Genomic DNA, 14,341 nt, shown 5'->3' on the forward strand with positions numbered 1-14,341 from the left:
TGTGAGTGGCAAACCAAGCGGTTGGTGATTCGTAGGAAGGATTGCTTTACCGAAACTAGTGTGAATAACGGCTCATTACCATTAATTGGGAGCGTTGAACTCCCAATTCGTTTTAACGAAATCTTGGTTGCTAAGTGCATTCTTGTGTAAAAATTATCGCTTGTGTTCATCTAACTTGTAGGTATGCTTCGATCCTATGAGATGACAGTAAACTGGAAATAATAAAAGTGCTGATATTTAATGACAACCACGATACCTATATGCTTTAAAAGATATTAAATTTCTATCAACCCATCTAATATAAATTATGAGTTTTAATCTTTCGGTAGCCATTGGAAGTCAAAGACTGAGAGGGCTCAATGGTTTATTCTGGAGGTCTCGCACGATACTGAGAGAGGTGACTCAGATTATGGCGGTTCTTCGATCGGTCAGAATGAGACTGGATCTAGAATTAATGTGAACAGTAACACACTAAGAAAAGTCGTCGGCGACGTAAACGGCGGAATTCTACGTCTCCACTTCTCTCTTCATCAAATGTTCCTGAGCATAAAGGATGGCGTGGTGAGTCGTCAATTGATGGGTGTCTACCAGTCCGACCAAAGTGTCACATGGACGATACTTCTTCACAGCAGTAGAGAGAATGGCGTTAGTGTTGGAAGAGAATTCCACGAAGCATATCCAGACCTGAACCCGTATCAAAGGTAACAGTGGCATCTGAATGAAGACACCTCTACAAGTCAGCCTTTGGAGATTGGGGCAAACCCAGTCAACCCCACTGTGGATCCTGAACTGGAAGTTGTACGCCCTGGTTAACAATCTACGTTAAATGGCAGTATGGTCGAATTTGGAGATACGGTAAGCATTGTTAAAAATTACTTAGTCGATCTTCATGTTATAGATGAGTGTCCTATTAGACTAAAGCCTTATCCTTTGTCATGTGCAGAGCAAAGGGAGATGGATAATGTAGTGGATAACATACTAGTATTTCCGGATAGTTTAGTATTATATTTTCGAATGGTTTTCTCAAAACTTGCTCAGCTGATTTTGTTCATATTTCATAAACAACCCTATAATATGGCGGTTGTTTCGAAGTATTCACAAGGTGTAGTATATTCTCGGGATGAGTTTTTTCAAACTATTTCTTCAAAAATTATAAAATTAAAATTTTGACCGTATTTTATATCCTAAGGTCATATTTAATAACCATACAGTATAACATATGTGATTTCAACTAAAAAATAAGATGCATAGGAAAACATTTGCCTCGCTACGGCCACTTCGAGGGTGTCCAGGGCTTTTGATGTCCACTGTTGAACCAGTTTGTTCAAATTTCTTGATCAACCTACGAACAGTGGATTCATTTGGTGCATTGTTGTGTCAAATCGTACGGAGTTTTCGAACAGTTTCCGCGAAAGTTTCACCGTTCTTGTAGTGAGTTTTAGCAACCAACATACGCTGTTCCGTACTGTGTCTTTCCATGACCATACTCCACAAACACTGACCTGGAAACAAAAGCAAAGTGTCAAAACATAACCTCAATGGTCACTCATAGCAAAACATACAAAAGCAATGTTGCCAACAATAATAAATAAAAATAACGGTCTTTCCAAATATGGCGTTCTTTTTTAGACACCCTTTATTTTCGGCTTACCCGAAATTACAGAATTATAAATTTCATAGTTCCGAGTATTCGAGATTTCTTGCAATACGCATACAGAAGGTAATCCTTCATTCATTCACTAACTCATTAATGTTTACTTTGTAACTAAATAATCAGTAAAAAAAAAAAAAAAAAATTAGATGTACTCGTATAACTGATAACTAGCTATAGACCCTATCCCACATGTCTTCAAAAGGTCAAAATATATCTTCCGGGACGTCGAATAGATTAGACAACTTAAGTATTTATCATTTCCATGAAAATACGACGACAACAACTTTTATGTGACAAAACGTACGAAGCCTTAGTGTCAACTTTACAAACACGAACAACAAAACATGGTGACAACTGTAAATAGACATTTAAGTAGTGAACATTATGGCTGTTACGATGTTTGTCATTACCATAGATCAACCAGATAGAAGTAGAAATGATTTAAACAAAGCGAACAAAACAACTCAACTTACTGTGAAACGGCAAAATAGATTGAATCGGGCTGCTTAAGAGCACGAGTCAATTATTACCGCTTAATAGCCTTAACGAGGAATCCAATGGCCCATTAAGTATTAAAGGAGATTAAAGACAACGCTATCTTCCACGAAAAAATGCATGAAATAATTATACATGGTTCGCAGAGCTAAATCAAAGAACATTTGCAAGGTATAATTTACAGACGCAAAACAAGGAAAAGCAGCATAACTTAAGAAGGTGTTTTCATTCAAGTCAGATTACAAGGCAGTAACATTAATTGAATTTTTAAGATCTACAACGTTTTTCATGAATACAACTTTTGTGATTGAAGATAATAGGTGTGACACTTTGGATGTCTGAAATCACACAGTTTCAATATCAAACACACTTTCGCCCTCTCTGCACCCGATTATTGCTTCAATAGTTAGAAAATGCGAGCAAGAAACTTATGCATATTCTTCCTTAGTTTTATATTTATTAAAGGGCCGCGGTGGCTCAGTGATAGAGTGTTCACCTCTGGTGCACGGGGTCTCTGGTTTTATCCCAGCTCGAGCCAAGTGAACTTTGTGGTGAACAAACACTATATGCGTCTGTTTCCTCGGAGTCCTCCCGTTTCCTTCCACTTTCTTCATTCTACCATTTCATTCATTTCCCATCATCACTGTCTTCTTTAGCCTGCCCGACATACTCGTGGGGCAAAACTGAAAAATTTCCTTTCATTTATTATTAACTTAAATTATTTATTCGCTATTATTCCTATAATATTTAGTTATTATTCACCTTCAAACATAATGAAGAATTAGTTAAGGCTCAAGGCATGTTTAACCCCTTCGGGATCCTATGATACAATTTGTACCATATGCACTTTTCATGGTACATTGCGTTATTTCTCTTCTATTTGAGATTTTTCGTCCGGTTTTTTTTTCAAGTCCAGAGGCCTTGCAGAAGACATTACGTATGGTTTCAGACCGTCCTGCGTCCAGACATAGGAGGTGATGACGTCATAAGTCAAAAATTTCTTTTCTCATTTTCTAAGCGTATGTTCAATATTTTTGGCGGGCTTATTTTTCTACGTAGAAGATTGAAATTTTGCATAAACATTCAGTCTACGGAGTAGTATTTACCAGATTTTTTGTTCCGATGTCAGTGCTAAAACAGGGGGGGAACCAGAGGGACAAAGGGGTAAAAATAGGGATTTTTTACCCCCAAAAATCGCGTATTTCGTCATTTTCCCGCCTTACATATATGATAGGACCACGTGAGTCATACCGTCTGAAAGGCAGTTCCATTCTGAAGAGAACGACGGTCGAATTATTATTCTAGGGTAATTAGGGCCGTTTCAGTGAATTTTTATCCAAATATACTTCTGTATAGGGTAAAAGTGGGGCATGGTAGGGACATTTTTCTGGCGGGCCTATTTTTTCACGTAGAAGATTGAAATTTTGCACAAACATTCAGTCCACCGAGTAGTATTTACCAGATTTTTTTGTTCCGATATCAGTGCTAAAACAGGGGGGAACCAGCGGGGCAAAAGGGTAAAAATAGGGATTTTTTACCCCAAAAATCCCGTTTTTCGTCATTTTCCCGCCTTACATACATGATAGGACCACGTGAGTCATACCGTCTGAAAGGCAGTTCCATTCTGAAGAGAACGACGGTCGAATTATTATTCTAGGGTAATTAGGGCCTTCTCAGTGAATTTTTATCCAAATATACTTCTGTATAGGGTAAAAGTGGGGCATGGTAGGGAAATTTTTCTGGAGGGCCTATTTTTTCACGTAGAAGATTGAAATTTTGCACAAACATTCAGTCCACCGAGTAGTATTTACCAGAAGTTTTTTCGATTTCTGCGTAAAAACAGGAGGGGTCCAGAGGGGCAAAATTTGAAAAAAGGGAAAATTTGCCCCCAAAAATCCCCTTTTTTCAGGAATTTCCCGCCTTAGATACATGATGGAGACATGTGAATGGTACCGCCTGAAAGACAGTTCTATTCTAAAAAGAATGATTGGCGGATTATAGTCCTAGGGTAATTAGGGATGTCTCAGGAATTTTTTCCCTGAGATCATAGTGTTTTATGGTACTTTGGGGCATTGTGGGAATTTTTGATAAAAATTCTCCCGCCCTTACTATTCAAGATAGAAACTTGAAATTTGGCACACACATTCAGTATACCAAGTACTATTTATCAGATTTTTTTATGACAGGGGGGTCCAGGGGGGGCCAAAGTTCGAGAAAAAATTTTTTTTCTTCCTTAATTTTCACTTTGACAGTTTTTTTTCGCTTCTGGTATATGGTATGAGCATGCAAGTGGTACCATTCGAAAGCCAGCTCTATTCTGAAGAGAATGAGGTATGAACCATGATCCTAGGATAAATAGTGACGATACAGTAGCTGCTTGACTGAAAGACTAAAAAATAGCCCAAAAAGCCAGGATCCGGAAAGGGTTAAAAGTTATTTCTTTAAAAAATCTACATCGATCATATTAATATATTTAAATAAAATTACAATCAATAAAGTATGTTTTAATGATTACATATACTCCGGTTGATTTACACAATTAAAAGCACTAGCACGTTCACCAGAAAAACTTGCAATGAAAAAGACAATATGGGCAATTCTTAATTTTTTATAGAATAAAAACACACTTAGGACATTGTAAACAAATTCCCTTCTACTCTCACAGAATTAACTGGAATTCAAGCGCTAGGTATAGTTGTTTGGTTTATCAAAAGCATGTTCGCGTTTTCTCAACTCTTTCTTCCCACTTCTTCGTTACTTGTCTACAGTACCGGTATATAGAGATAAAGAGTTTATTCAAATTCTGTTGAGTGGAAAAAATTGTAACTATTATGGAAATATTATTATTATTATTTGATTATGATTTGAGTTTAATATCCCTTTCAGCAGTGAGGCTCAATGAGACTTAGATCTACAGCTTAACATGAGACCCGAACCACTTGAGCTCCTTCCGGGAACTGAACCCAAGTTTTTCGGGCCAAAAGCGCGTATGGTGTCCACATAACCACGAGAGAACTTTATTATTATTATTATTATTATTATTATTATTATTATTATTATTATTATTAATATTATTATTATTATTATTATTATTATTATTATTATTATTATTATTATCATCGAAGTAGGTTGACGGTGTTTGTCAAGTGTGGGTGCAATCACTTGTCGACAATACAAGAAGCTAAGAGCGATGCAGGTACGAATGTGTTTTTTCCATGTAAAACAATAGAATCTTCCTGTCTTATTATTAATGCTGCTGGATCTTGCAGCGTTCATGCAACTACATATAAACTTCTGTGTTTCTTTCGGCTTCTTTATATGAATTCTTGAGATATGCATCAATATTGTCTTCCGCAAGCATTTTTACTCAAACAACTAGTGTAATTTCAAACATTTTTTTTAGGTAAAAAAAAGTAGGCGATTTCCCAACTATGCTAAGTGAGACATCAGCCATTCACGTATATGTTATGTTGGTTTGTAATTTCCATTTCTTCTAATATTCGTCTCAAATAGTCAGGCACACAGAGGAATTTATTTTCGGATAAGTCCAAAGCTTTTTGGGGAGGGTCTAAATTCAATATGAGGATAAATTATGATAAAATTTGTAATATTACCCTCTAAAATTAGACTAAATTTACAAAAATTGATATTTCGGGAGGATCTGTACCTCCAGAGTCCACTTCCTGTGTACCTTCCTGCATACTATGGACTTCAGGTACACAAACCCCTCGGTTCGCGAACAAATTGGTTTATAAATCTTGTGAATATTTTCTTCAGCTTACGAATAATATTTTGGGGAACGAACGCACACACATGCCTGTACCTACAATTTTACGTACCCACAGAACCTCTGACAGGGGCGTCATTTGGAAGGGCAAGGGGCAATTGCCCCCTTTTGAGTTCGAGAGACATATCTTTTTAATAAACTGTATGCTCGACTAATAAAACACGTGAAAATTTTAAGCCAGTGATCAATCTCTCCCCGCCCTGACAAAATCAGAAATGATGCTACTGACCTCTGTGTGTTTGCCGTAATCAATCTTTGTCTGACTGTTGTGTTTGAAAATTGAGAACTACTTTTTGTTCTTACTCATCATACTTTTTAAATTTAATTTAGTATTACGTATTTGTCTTTAAAAAGGATAATAGTACTTTTATTCGATATCCTTCAACAAACGAAACACTTTAAAAATGTAACAAGTATATATTGTATAGTAGAGCGTATAAGCAAAAGTATTGTGCACTTTGTAATAAAAGCATGATTAGATATTGGGGCACCTTTGATCTAGACTCTGAAAACAATGACAGCCATTTTCCAACATGGCGGCTAACAAAATGTAGTATATGAGAAATGTACAGTTTTAGGTTGTAATATTTCTTTCTTAATATTTAAGGTTGCAATTTTTTCAAGTATAGTTATTCAGGGGATGACCGACAGTTGGGGATGACCGACACTTCTAAGCTTAAAGCGCTGTCAATTCTACCTGAAAGTGAAGGAGTTGGCGTAATCAATACTAAGTGAAATTTTGGAATGTACGGAATGTATATCTGTGAAAGTTTAAAAATAAGTAGAATAATTTGACGAGATAGGTCTAAGTTTATGAGGTAAGGTGTGAGAGATATGTGAGAAGTGAAGGGTCATTGTAAAATTTGAGTATGTTTTGTTAAGCTCTTTTTATAAGTAAAAGTTATATTGTTCAGCACTCATAGTGGACAACATACAGTTGAAATTTGTGCAATCACAGGTAGTTTGTTCGTCAGTGTGCAGTGTTTCTAATTTGCAAACAATATAGTTACGTGCAACATATACATCCAGAGTACTTTCGACATTTATATTTGGGGCACGTTCGACAGATGCTTTTTCCCCTTTCGTTGTGACTTTTAATAACTATACTGTATATCAAAAATACTACATTAGTGTTAACATATAGAAAATAAATTGTCTGCATTCTTTTTCCATTGCAATAGATGGTCCTGAAATTTGAACAAAATGTCAGTAGCCATAGAGCCCGTAAAGAATGCAATGCTACTTGCTACTGCTTTAAGAGCTTTTCAAGTCTCTCGGATACATTACGTGATAGGTTATTCAAAGTTAACTTCAAGAAACATTTTGGTGAACATACAACATTTACTGAAGAAGAAGAACACGCACTAGAAGAAAAGTTAATTATATTAGACGGTTATGGGTTCATCCAAGAAAATGAGATGTGTACTGAAAAGCGAAAGACAATAGTGCCCAACTTTTAACATCTGCACAGAAAATCAGTAAAATAGAAATATCAAAAGGTAGTGACACAAAAGAATTTACAGTCAAAAATGTTGTAAAACACAGTAACAAAAATGAGAAAACTCAAAAAGAAAATTATTGTGCTTGTTTGGGATTATTTGGCTTGTGTTTAACAGTGTGTGTGCTTTTAGCTGGCAACAGTGTTCAAGTTGCTTAACGCTTTTCTATTGTTTGGTGAAGTGTGTAAGTGTGGAGGTAAGAACATGCTGTTTTGGTGGACCATATATCATGGTCGAAGATCATACAACATAACACAAACAATAAGCCATCGTATCACAATCATTTACAACTAAAGACCTTGTAAACATGTTTATTCTCGTGTATTATTTTTGTGTGCAAACTGAAGTTGTAATCATTAAATACAGCGAATTTATATTGGGTTGCATTCATGTGGTGTACGAATCAAGCCTTACAGTCCACTAGTATGAACATCGTTTTTAGCATCGTTATTGTACTTTAGTGAAGTTACAAATATATACATTCATATTGTACATTTGGTCCTCCGGGCCGGATGAGTGCAAAGACTTCTGAGAATTGTTCTTTGCTATTGTGAAGAGAAATGTGTTTGTGTCTGCCTATATGTGGCGCTATCACGTACGTTGAACAATAATCACGTTTTTTGTGTACGCGGACAGCTGTTGTACCAGGACCAGGCTTCTGGAGTATATTTCATCGGTAAAAAAGAAAAAGCATCATCTTGAGGTCAGTAGTTTTTTATTCTTCATATTTCTGCGTAGCATTTAATCATGACTGAATCACACCAGCGTCTTTTAAGGCAAAGATCTGCATACAGAGGCCAGTTAACCAGAATAAACACCTTTATTCAGGCCTTTGATCCAAATGAAGGCAATATAGAAGAAATACGTGCACGCTTAAAACATCTAAATAACGTCTGGTCAAAGTTGCAGGATGTACAAGATACTATTGAAATTGATCAAATCGAACCCGAAGCGGAAGCAGAAAACGTTCGTGCAGAAATTGAAAATGTGTATTTTTCTTTAGAGGCTCAAATGCAAGCACTTGTTTTAAAGCATGGAAATAAAGAATCAGCTGTTAATAATAGCGCTAGCAGTAGCGCACAAGTTAAATTACCGGTCATACAGTTGCCTGCATTTGACGGGAACTGTAAACATTGGTTATCATATAAGGACACTTTTATATATCTTACTCACGAAAATAAAGAGATTTCCACAGTACAGAAGTTTCAGTACCTCCGAACTTCTCTTAAGGGCGAAGCGTTAAACCTAATTGAAAATTTACCAATTATCGAAACAAATTATACAGTTGCATGACAATTACTCGTTGACAGGTATTCAAATAAAAAGCTAATTGCCTTTTCTTACATTCACGAAATACTAAAAATTAAGCCAGTGTATAAAGAAAATGTAAGTGAACTTCGCGCCTTTATAAATACAGCTACTAGCAATATAAATGCGCTACAAGCACTTGACCCAAACGTAAACCTCACAGACGTAATTTTGACCCAACACTTTGTATCAAAATTAGACGCAACTACTAGAAAGTCATGGGGGCTTCAAAATACGAACTCTAATTTTCCTGCTTTATCAGAATTCTTTTCGTTTCTCGAGAAACGTTGTCAGGTGCTTGAGAACATGAGAACCAGTATTGATGGTGTGAAGCAGGGTAGTACCGTACAAAACAAGCAAACAAAAAGTATTCAGTCATCAAAGACTTATTTATCAACATTTTCAAATGCATGCGAATTTTGTAATAGCCAGCATCCCTTATATTCTTGTTCGTCTTTTGTGAATGCGGCACACAGCCAAAAATTAGAGTGCATTTGTAAAAATAAATTATGCATGAATTGTTTGAAAAGTAATTATTTTTTTGAAGAATTGTAAATCGAGAAGTTGTAAAAAGTGTTCCAAAAAGAACAATACATTATTGCATGTAGACGTAACAAAGGACAAATCAGTTCGGTTTCCAAGTGTAAGCAGTGTCGCGGTGCAAGAGCGTAGTAAAAACTCAGATTCCAGTGAAAATTTAGGTCAAGTGTCATATTGTGCATTAAAGGCTAGGCGTAACGCAAGAGTGTTGTTATCTACTGCAATAGTAAAAGTAAGGGATAACAAGGGAAATTTGACTCCTTGTCGCGCGCTTCTAGACAGTGCTAGTCAGACCAATTTCGTAACAGAGAATTTGGTGCAACAATTGGACATCAAACGGTATAAACAGTATACTCCAATTCAAGGTATAAATCAAGCAATTTCTAATACAAAGTACTCTGTAGATATTTGTGTCCATTCATGTGTTAACACATTTTCATTGAATATAAGTTGTTCAGTTCTCCCTCACATTACAAGTAAACTACCGGAAGAAAGAATTAATTATGACGATTGGAACATTCCCAAGGACACTGTTCTAGCAGATCCTACTTTTAATACGCCTGGAGACATAGATATTCTTTTAGGTGCGGAAGTATTCTACATAATTATGAAGTCAGGACACAAAACACGGCCAGGTGATTTTAGAGTGCTTCAGGAAACAGAATTGGGATGGATCGTGGCAGGACGCATTCCTCAAGAACGTGACCCCCATATTCCATTAACAACATGTTTTGTGAAGACATAGATCTACAGCAACAACTACAAAAATTCTGGGAACTAGAAGAAATTACTGTTACACCTAGATCAAGCGAAGAGCTTGCATGTGAGCGACATTTCATTCGGAACACAACAAGAGATCATAAGGGCGTTTCATTGTACGATTGCCTTTGCTTGAAGACCGTACAGTTTTAGGCGATTCTTATCAGCAGGCATTGGTTAGATTAAAGCAATCGGAAAGAAGATTCGATCAACACCCGGACTTTGAAGCTAAATATATGGAACTCATGCAAGAATATGAAGATCTTGGTCACATGATAAGGATAGATGAGAGTAAAAAGGAGGACGTCAGCGTTGCATACTATTTGCCACATCATGCAGTTTTTAAGCCCACAAGCTCTACAACGAAGCTCCGTGTGGTGTTTGATGCTTCAGCAAAATCTGACAGCGGAAAAAGCCTCAACGACATTCTCTTAGTTGGTCCTACAATACAGCAAGATTTGTTTTCTATCATTTTGCGCTTCAGAACTCATTCGGTAGTATTCACTGCAGATATCGCTAAGATGTATCGCATGGTCAATGTTCATCCAGAAGACACGCCATTACAACGTATATTGTGGAGAAGATCTAGAAATGAATCGATTCAAGTTTTTGAGTTGAAAACACTAACGTATGGTACGGTATGTGCTTCATTTGTGGTCACAAGATGCCTACAGCAATTAGCAGACGAAGAAGAGCATAATTACCCTGTAGCAGCAGAAATATTACATCGAGATTTCTATATTGACGATGTTTGTAGTGGCATGAGCAACATACAGCAAGCTCTAGAGGTCCAGAAGCAATTGACAGAGTTACTGGGAAAGGGAGGTTTTATACTTAGGAAATGGAGTTCGAATGATCCAAGGTTTTTGGAATCCATCTCGCCAGAGCTTCGAGAAGTGCAGCGTCCAATCCAGTTCCATGAGGGCCAAGGCGTCAAAGCATTGGGATTGTCATGGCATCCAGACAAGAATATATTTCTCGTTGAAAGCAAGACGTCATCAATAAAGGTTCAAGAGTGCATTACTAAACGCCAGATTGCTTCCATCATTGCCACTATATTCGATCCATTAGGAATAATTTCACCAGTTGTCATTTCATACAAAATATTTTTGCAAGAATTGTGGCGGCAAAAGGCTCAATGGGACGACAATATACCAATGGAATTAGCAAAGAAATGGACTCAATTGTACAAGCAACTTCCATTAATCAATCAGATGAAGTTCGACAGATATGTACTCGTTGATGGAAACATAGCGGAGATTCAGATCCATGGTTTTTCAGATGCTTCTCAAAGAGCATATGGAGCTTGCATTTATATGCGATCGATCAATCAACAAGGAGACATATCAGTTAAGTTATTATGTGCTAAATCACGTGTGACCCCAGTCAAGAAAATTACTCTCCCACTTCTGGATTATGCGCAGCAGTTGTTTTGGCAAAATTAGTTCACAAGATTTTACCAATTTTAAAATTGAACATAAGTAGCGTCCATTTATGGACCGACTCCCACATCGTGTTGGCATGGCTAGCTTCTCCGTGCAACAAATGGAAACCTTTCGTGGCCAACAGAGTAGCTTAAATGCAAGACTTAACTGACGTTAGCTGTTGGAAACATGTAACTTCTTCAGACAACCCTGGAGACTTGATTTCAAGAGGAATAGATGCAGTTTCCATAAAGGACAATTCATTATGGTGGCACGGTCCACAATGGCTTTCTAGTTTAGAATCTAATTAGTCAGTGACAAGTAAGGATTCATTGCAACCAGATCAAGTTCCAGAGAGTAAGGGAACCATAACATTGACAGTCACTTTAGACAATTGGTGCAGTGGAACCATAACAAGATTCTCAAAATTGTCAAGGTTAGGACAATAGCATATTGTAGACGTTTTGTTCATAACATCAGACACAAGCAAAACAAACTAACAGAAGATCTTTCAGTACAAGAGCTCCACACAGCGCTCCATGTTTGCATCAAATGGACACAAGAAATTGGATTTCACAGCGAATTACAGCATCTTCGTGATGGAAACATTGTTCCGTCAAGAAGTAAATTGAACAATTTTCATCCATTTTTAGATAGTGAAGGCATGATCCGAGTTGGAGGAAGATTGGAGAATAGTCAGCTCTGTTTGACGCCAAACATCAAATAGTTCTGCCTTACAATCAACACTTGACAAAACTTATAGTTGAAGCAGAACACTTAAGATTACTTCATGCTGGACCCCAATTATCAATATCATCACTACGCCAGAAATATTGGATCATAAGGTGCAAACAGGTAGTAAAACAAGTGATTCATCATTGCTTCACGTGTTTCAAGTTAAAGGCCAGTGGTTCAAAACAATGTATGGGACAGTTGCCAGCGACTCGTGTGCAGCAAGCCAGACCATTCCTAAACGTAGGCGTGGACTACGCTGGAGCGTTTTACATAAAATCAGGAGCAGTTAGAAATAGATCTGTACGTAAGGCATACGTTGCGTTATTTGTTTGTTTATCCACCAAGGCAATACATCTGGAATTGGTAAGAGATCTTAGTGCGCAGTCATTCATAGCAGCTTTACGCAGATTCACAGCCAGACCAGGAAGATGTCTCAATATATACAGCGACAATGGCACAAATTTCGTTGGAGCCAACAACGAATTGAAAGAATTGTATCAGCTGTTTTCATCAGATTCTTTTAGTTCTCAAGTTCATGATTTTACATCGACCGAAGGAATTCAGTGGCACTTCATACCACCAAACTCGCCGCATTTTGGAGGACTATGGGAAGCCAGTATAAAATCAATGAAATACCATCTAGTTCGTATTACAAAAGGTGCAGTGTTAACATATGAAGAGTTTGCAACATTACTCACACAGATTGAGGCCTGTCTCAACTCTCGACCACTTACAGTGCTATCAACTGAGCCTAACGACATCAGTGTTCTCACCCCTGGACATTTTTTAATTGGAGAAGCACTCACAGCTTTACCAGAGTCTAACCTCGCCGATCTACCATACAACCGCTTATCTCGTTGGCAGAAGATACAACAACTAAAACAACACATTTGGAAGAGATGGTCTCGAGATTATTTACATGGTCTTCAACAACGCTCAAAGACAACTTCACCGCAACACAATCTCAAGGTCGGAGATGTAGTTTTGCTGATTGAAGACAACGTTCCTGCATTCCAGTGGAAATTGAGCATCATTGAAAAAGTGTTCCCAGGAAAGGATTTTTTAGTTCGTGTAGTGACGTTTCGTACAACAACTGGAACATATAAACGTTCCATCAAGAAACTAGTTGCATTACCATATAACAAGGATTAGAATTGAGATTTGAGTAATGAAAAATAAGTACAGTTGTAACATTGCTTCAAGTTTTGTGTTTGTTTCGTTTTTTATATGTATCATTTTGTTTTATTTGGTCAGACCTTAGCTGACCAACAGGAGGGAGTATGTTTGGGATTATTTGTGTGTTTAACAGTGTGTGTGCTTTTAGCTGGCAACAGTGTTCAAGTTGCTTTAACGCTTTTCTAGTGACATTTTGTAACTCAGTGTCATTTTTAATATTTTCTGTAGCTGTAAATAAAAGTATTCTGCATTCCCAAGGTTAGTTTACGGCAAAAACAATTCTGCTGATTGAGTCCAATGCACAAAATATTTTCAGCGGTTTAACGAGAATTATGTGTCAACAATGTGTAATCTCACAGTCAGACAAATATGAGTATAATGTCTGACTGTGAGAGACTGTGATACTCTTTCCTGTATATAAAGCTAACACTAATATTTAATCTATAACCATACTTTTGATAACATATGATTAACGTAAATTAACAAATACTCTTTCATGAAGTACAGAAATTTTGTGCTCTCTGCACTAGCTCACACTTTGAATATATTTTTAAAAGAAATTCTTGTTTCATATACTTCTTGTAACTGAACAAATTTTGTGATTATTCTTTTCCTCATTTGTAACTCAGTGACATTTTTAATATTTTCTGTAGCTGTAAATAAAAGTATTCTGCATTCCCAAACTTATAGATTCCCGTGTTTGTTTAAAGTCCATGAACTACTTTACGAACAGTAATGTGCGTTGTGAAATTATTAGTGACATTATCATAGCACGTAAGGTTTTAATGTTGATGACGGTATTACCCCAACAACCTGTCGGTCTTCCTCATAGGGTCCGACACATCTTCATCGTTCATTTCAATTGTGTCTCCACAGCCACACATTACTTTTGTGTAACATGTATTGTATCTGCCAACTAGTTCAAATATTATACTTAACCATATACTATAATTCTTTCCTTTAA

At 36.9% G+C, this 14,341-nt stretch overlaps 3 protein-coding genes across 3 annotated transcripts; all 3 read left to right on the forward strand.

Annotated features, from left to right (window-relative positions):
• The first annotated feature begins 834 nt into the window (after positions 1-834).
• LOC145679197 (uncharacterized) lies at positions 835-10,028 on the forward strand. The gene is made up of 2 exons (XM_081749785.1): positions 835-855; positions 9,291-10,028. Exons 1-2 carry the CDS (start codon positions 835-837, stop codon positions 10,026-10,028), a joined length of 759 nt encoding a protein of 252 aa, XP_081605911.1.
• Positions 10,029-10,278: 250 nt separating this feature from the next.
• On the forward strand, positions 10,279-11,487 carry LOC145679198 (uncharacterized). The gene has a single exon (XM_081749786.1). It carries the CDS (start codon positions 10,279-10,281, stop codon positions 11,485-11,487), a length of 1,209 nt encoding a protein of 402 aa, XP_081605912.1.
• A 903-nt stretch (positions 11,488-12,390) lies between these two features.
• Positions 12,391-13,353, forward strand: LOC145679199 (uncharacterized). Its single transcript, XM_081749787.1, has one exon. The coding sequence runs from the start codon at positions 12,391-12,393 to the stop codon at positions 13,351-13,353; it is 963 nt and encodes a 320-aa protein (XP_081605913.1).
• The last annotated feature ends 988 nt before the right edge of the window (positions 13,354-14,341 follow it).

Source organism: Thermobia domestica, chromosome 2 (genome assembly GCF_964235325.1).
Source record: "Thermobia domestica chromosome 2, izTheDome1.hap1.1, whole genome shotgun sequence".
Classification (NCBI taxonomy): domain Eukaryota; kingdom Metazoa; phylum Arthropoda; class Insecta; order Zygentoma; family Lepismatidae; genus Thermobia; species Thermobia domestica.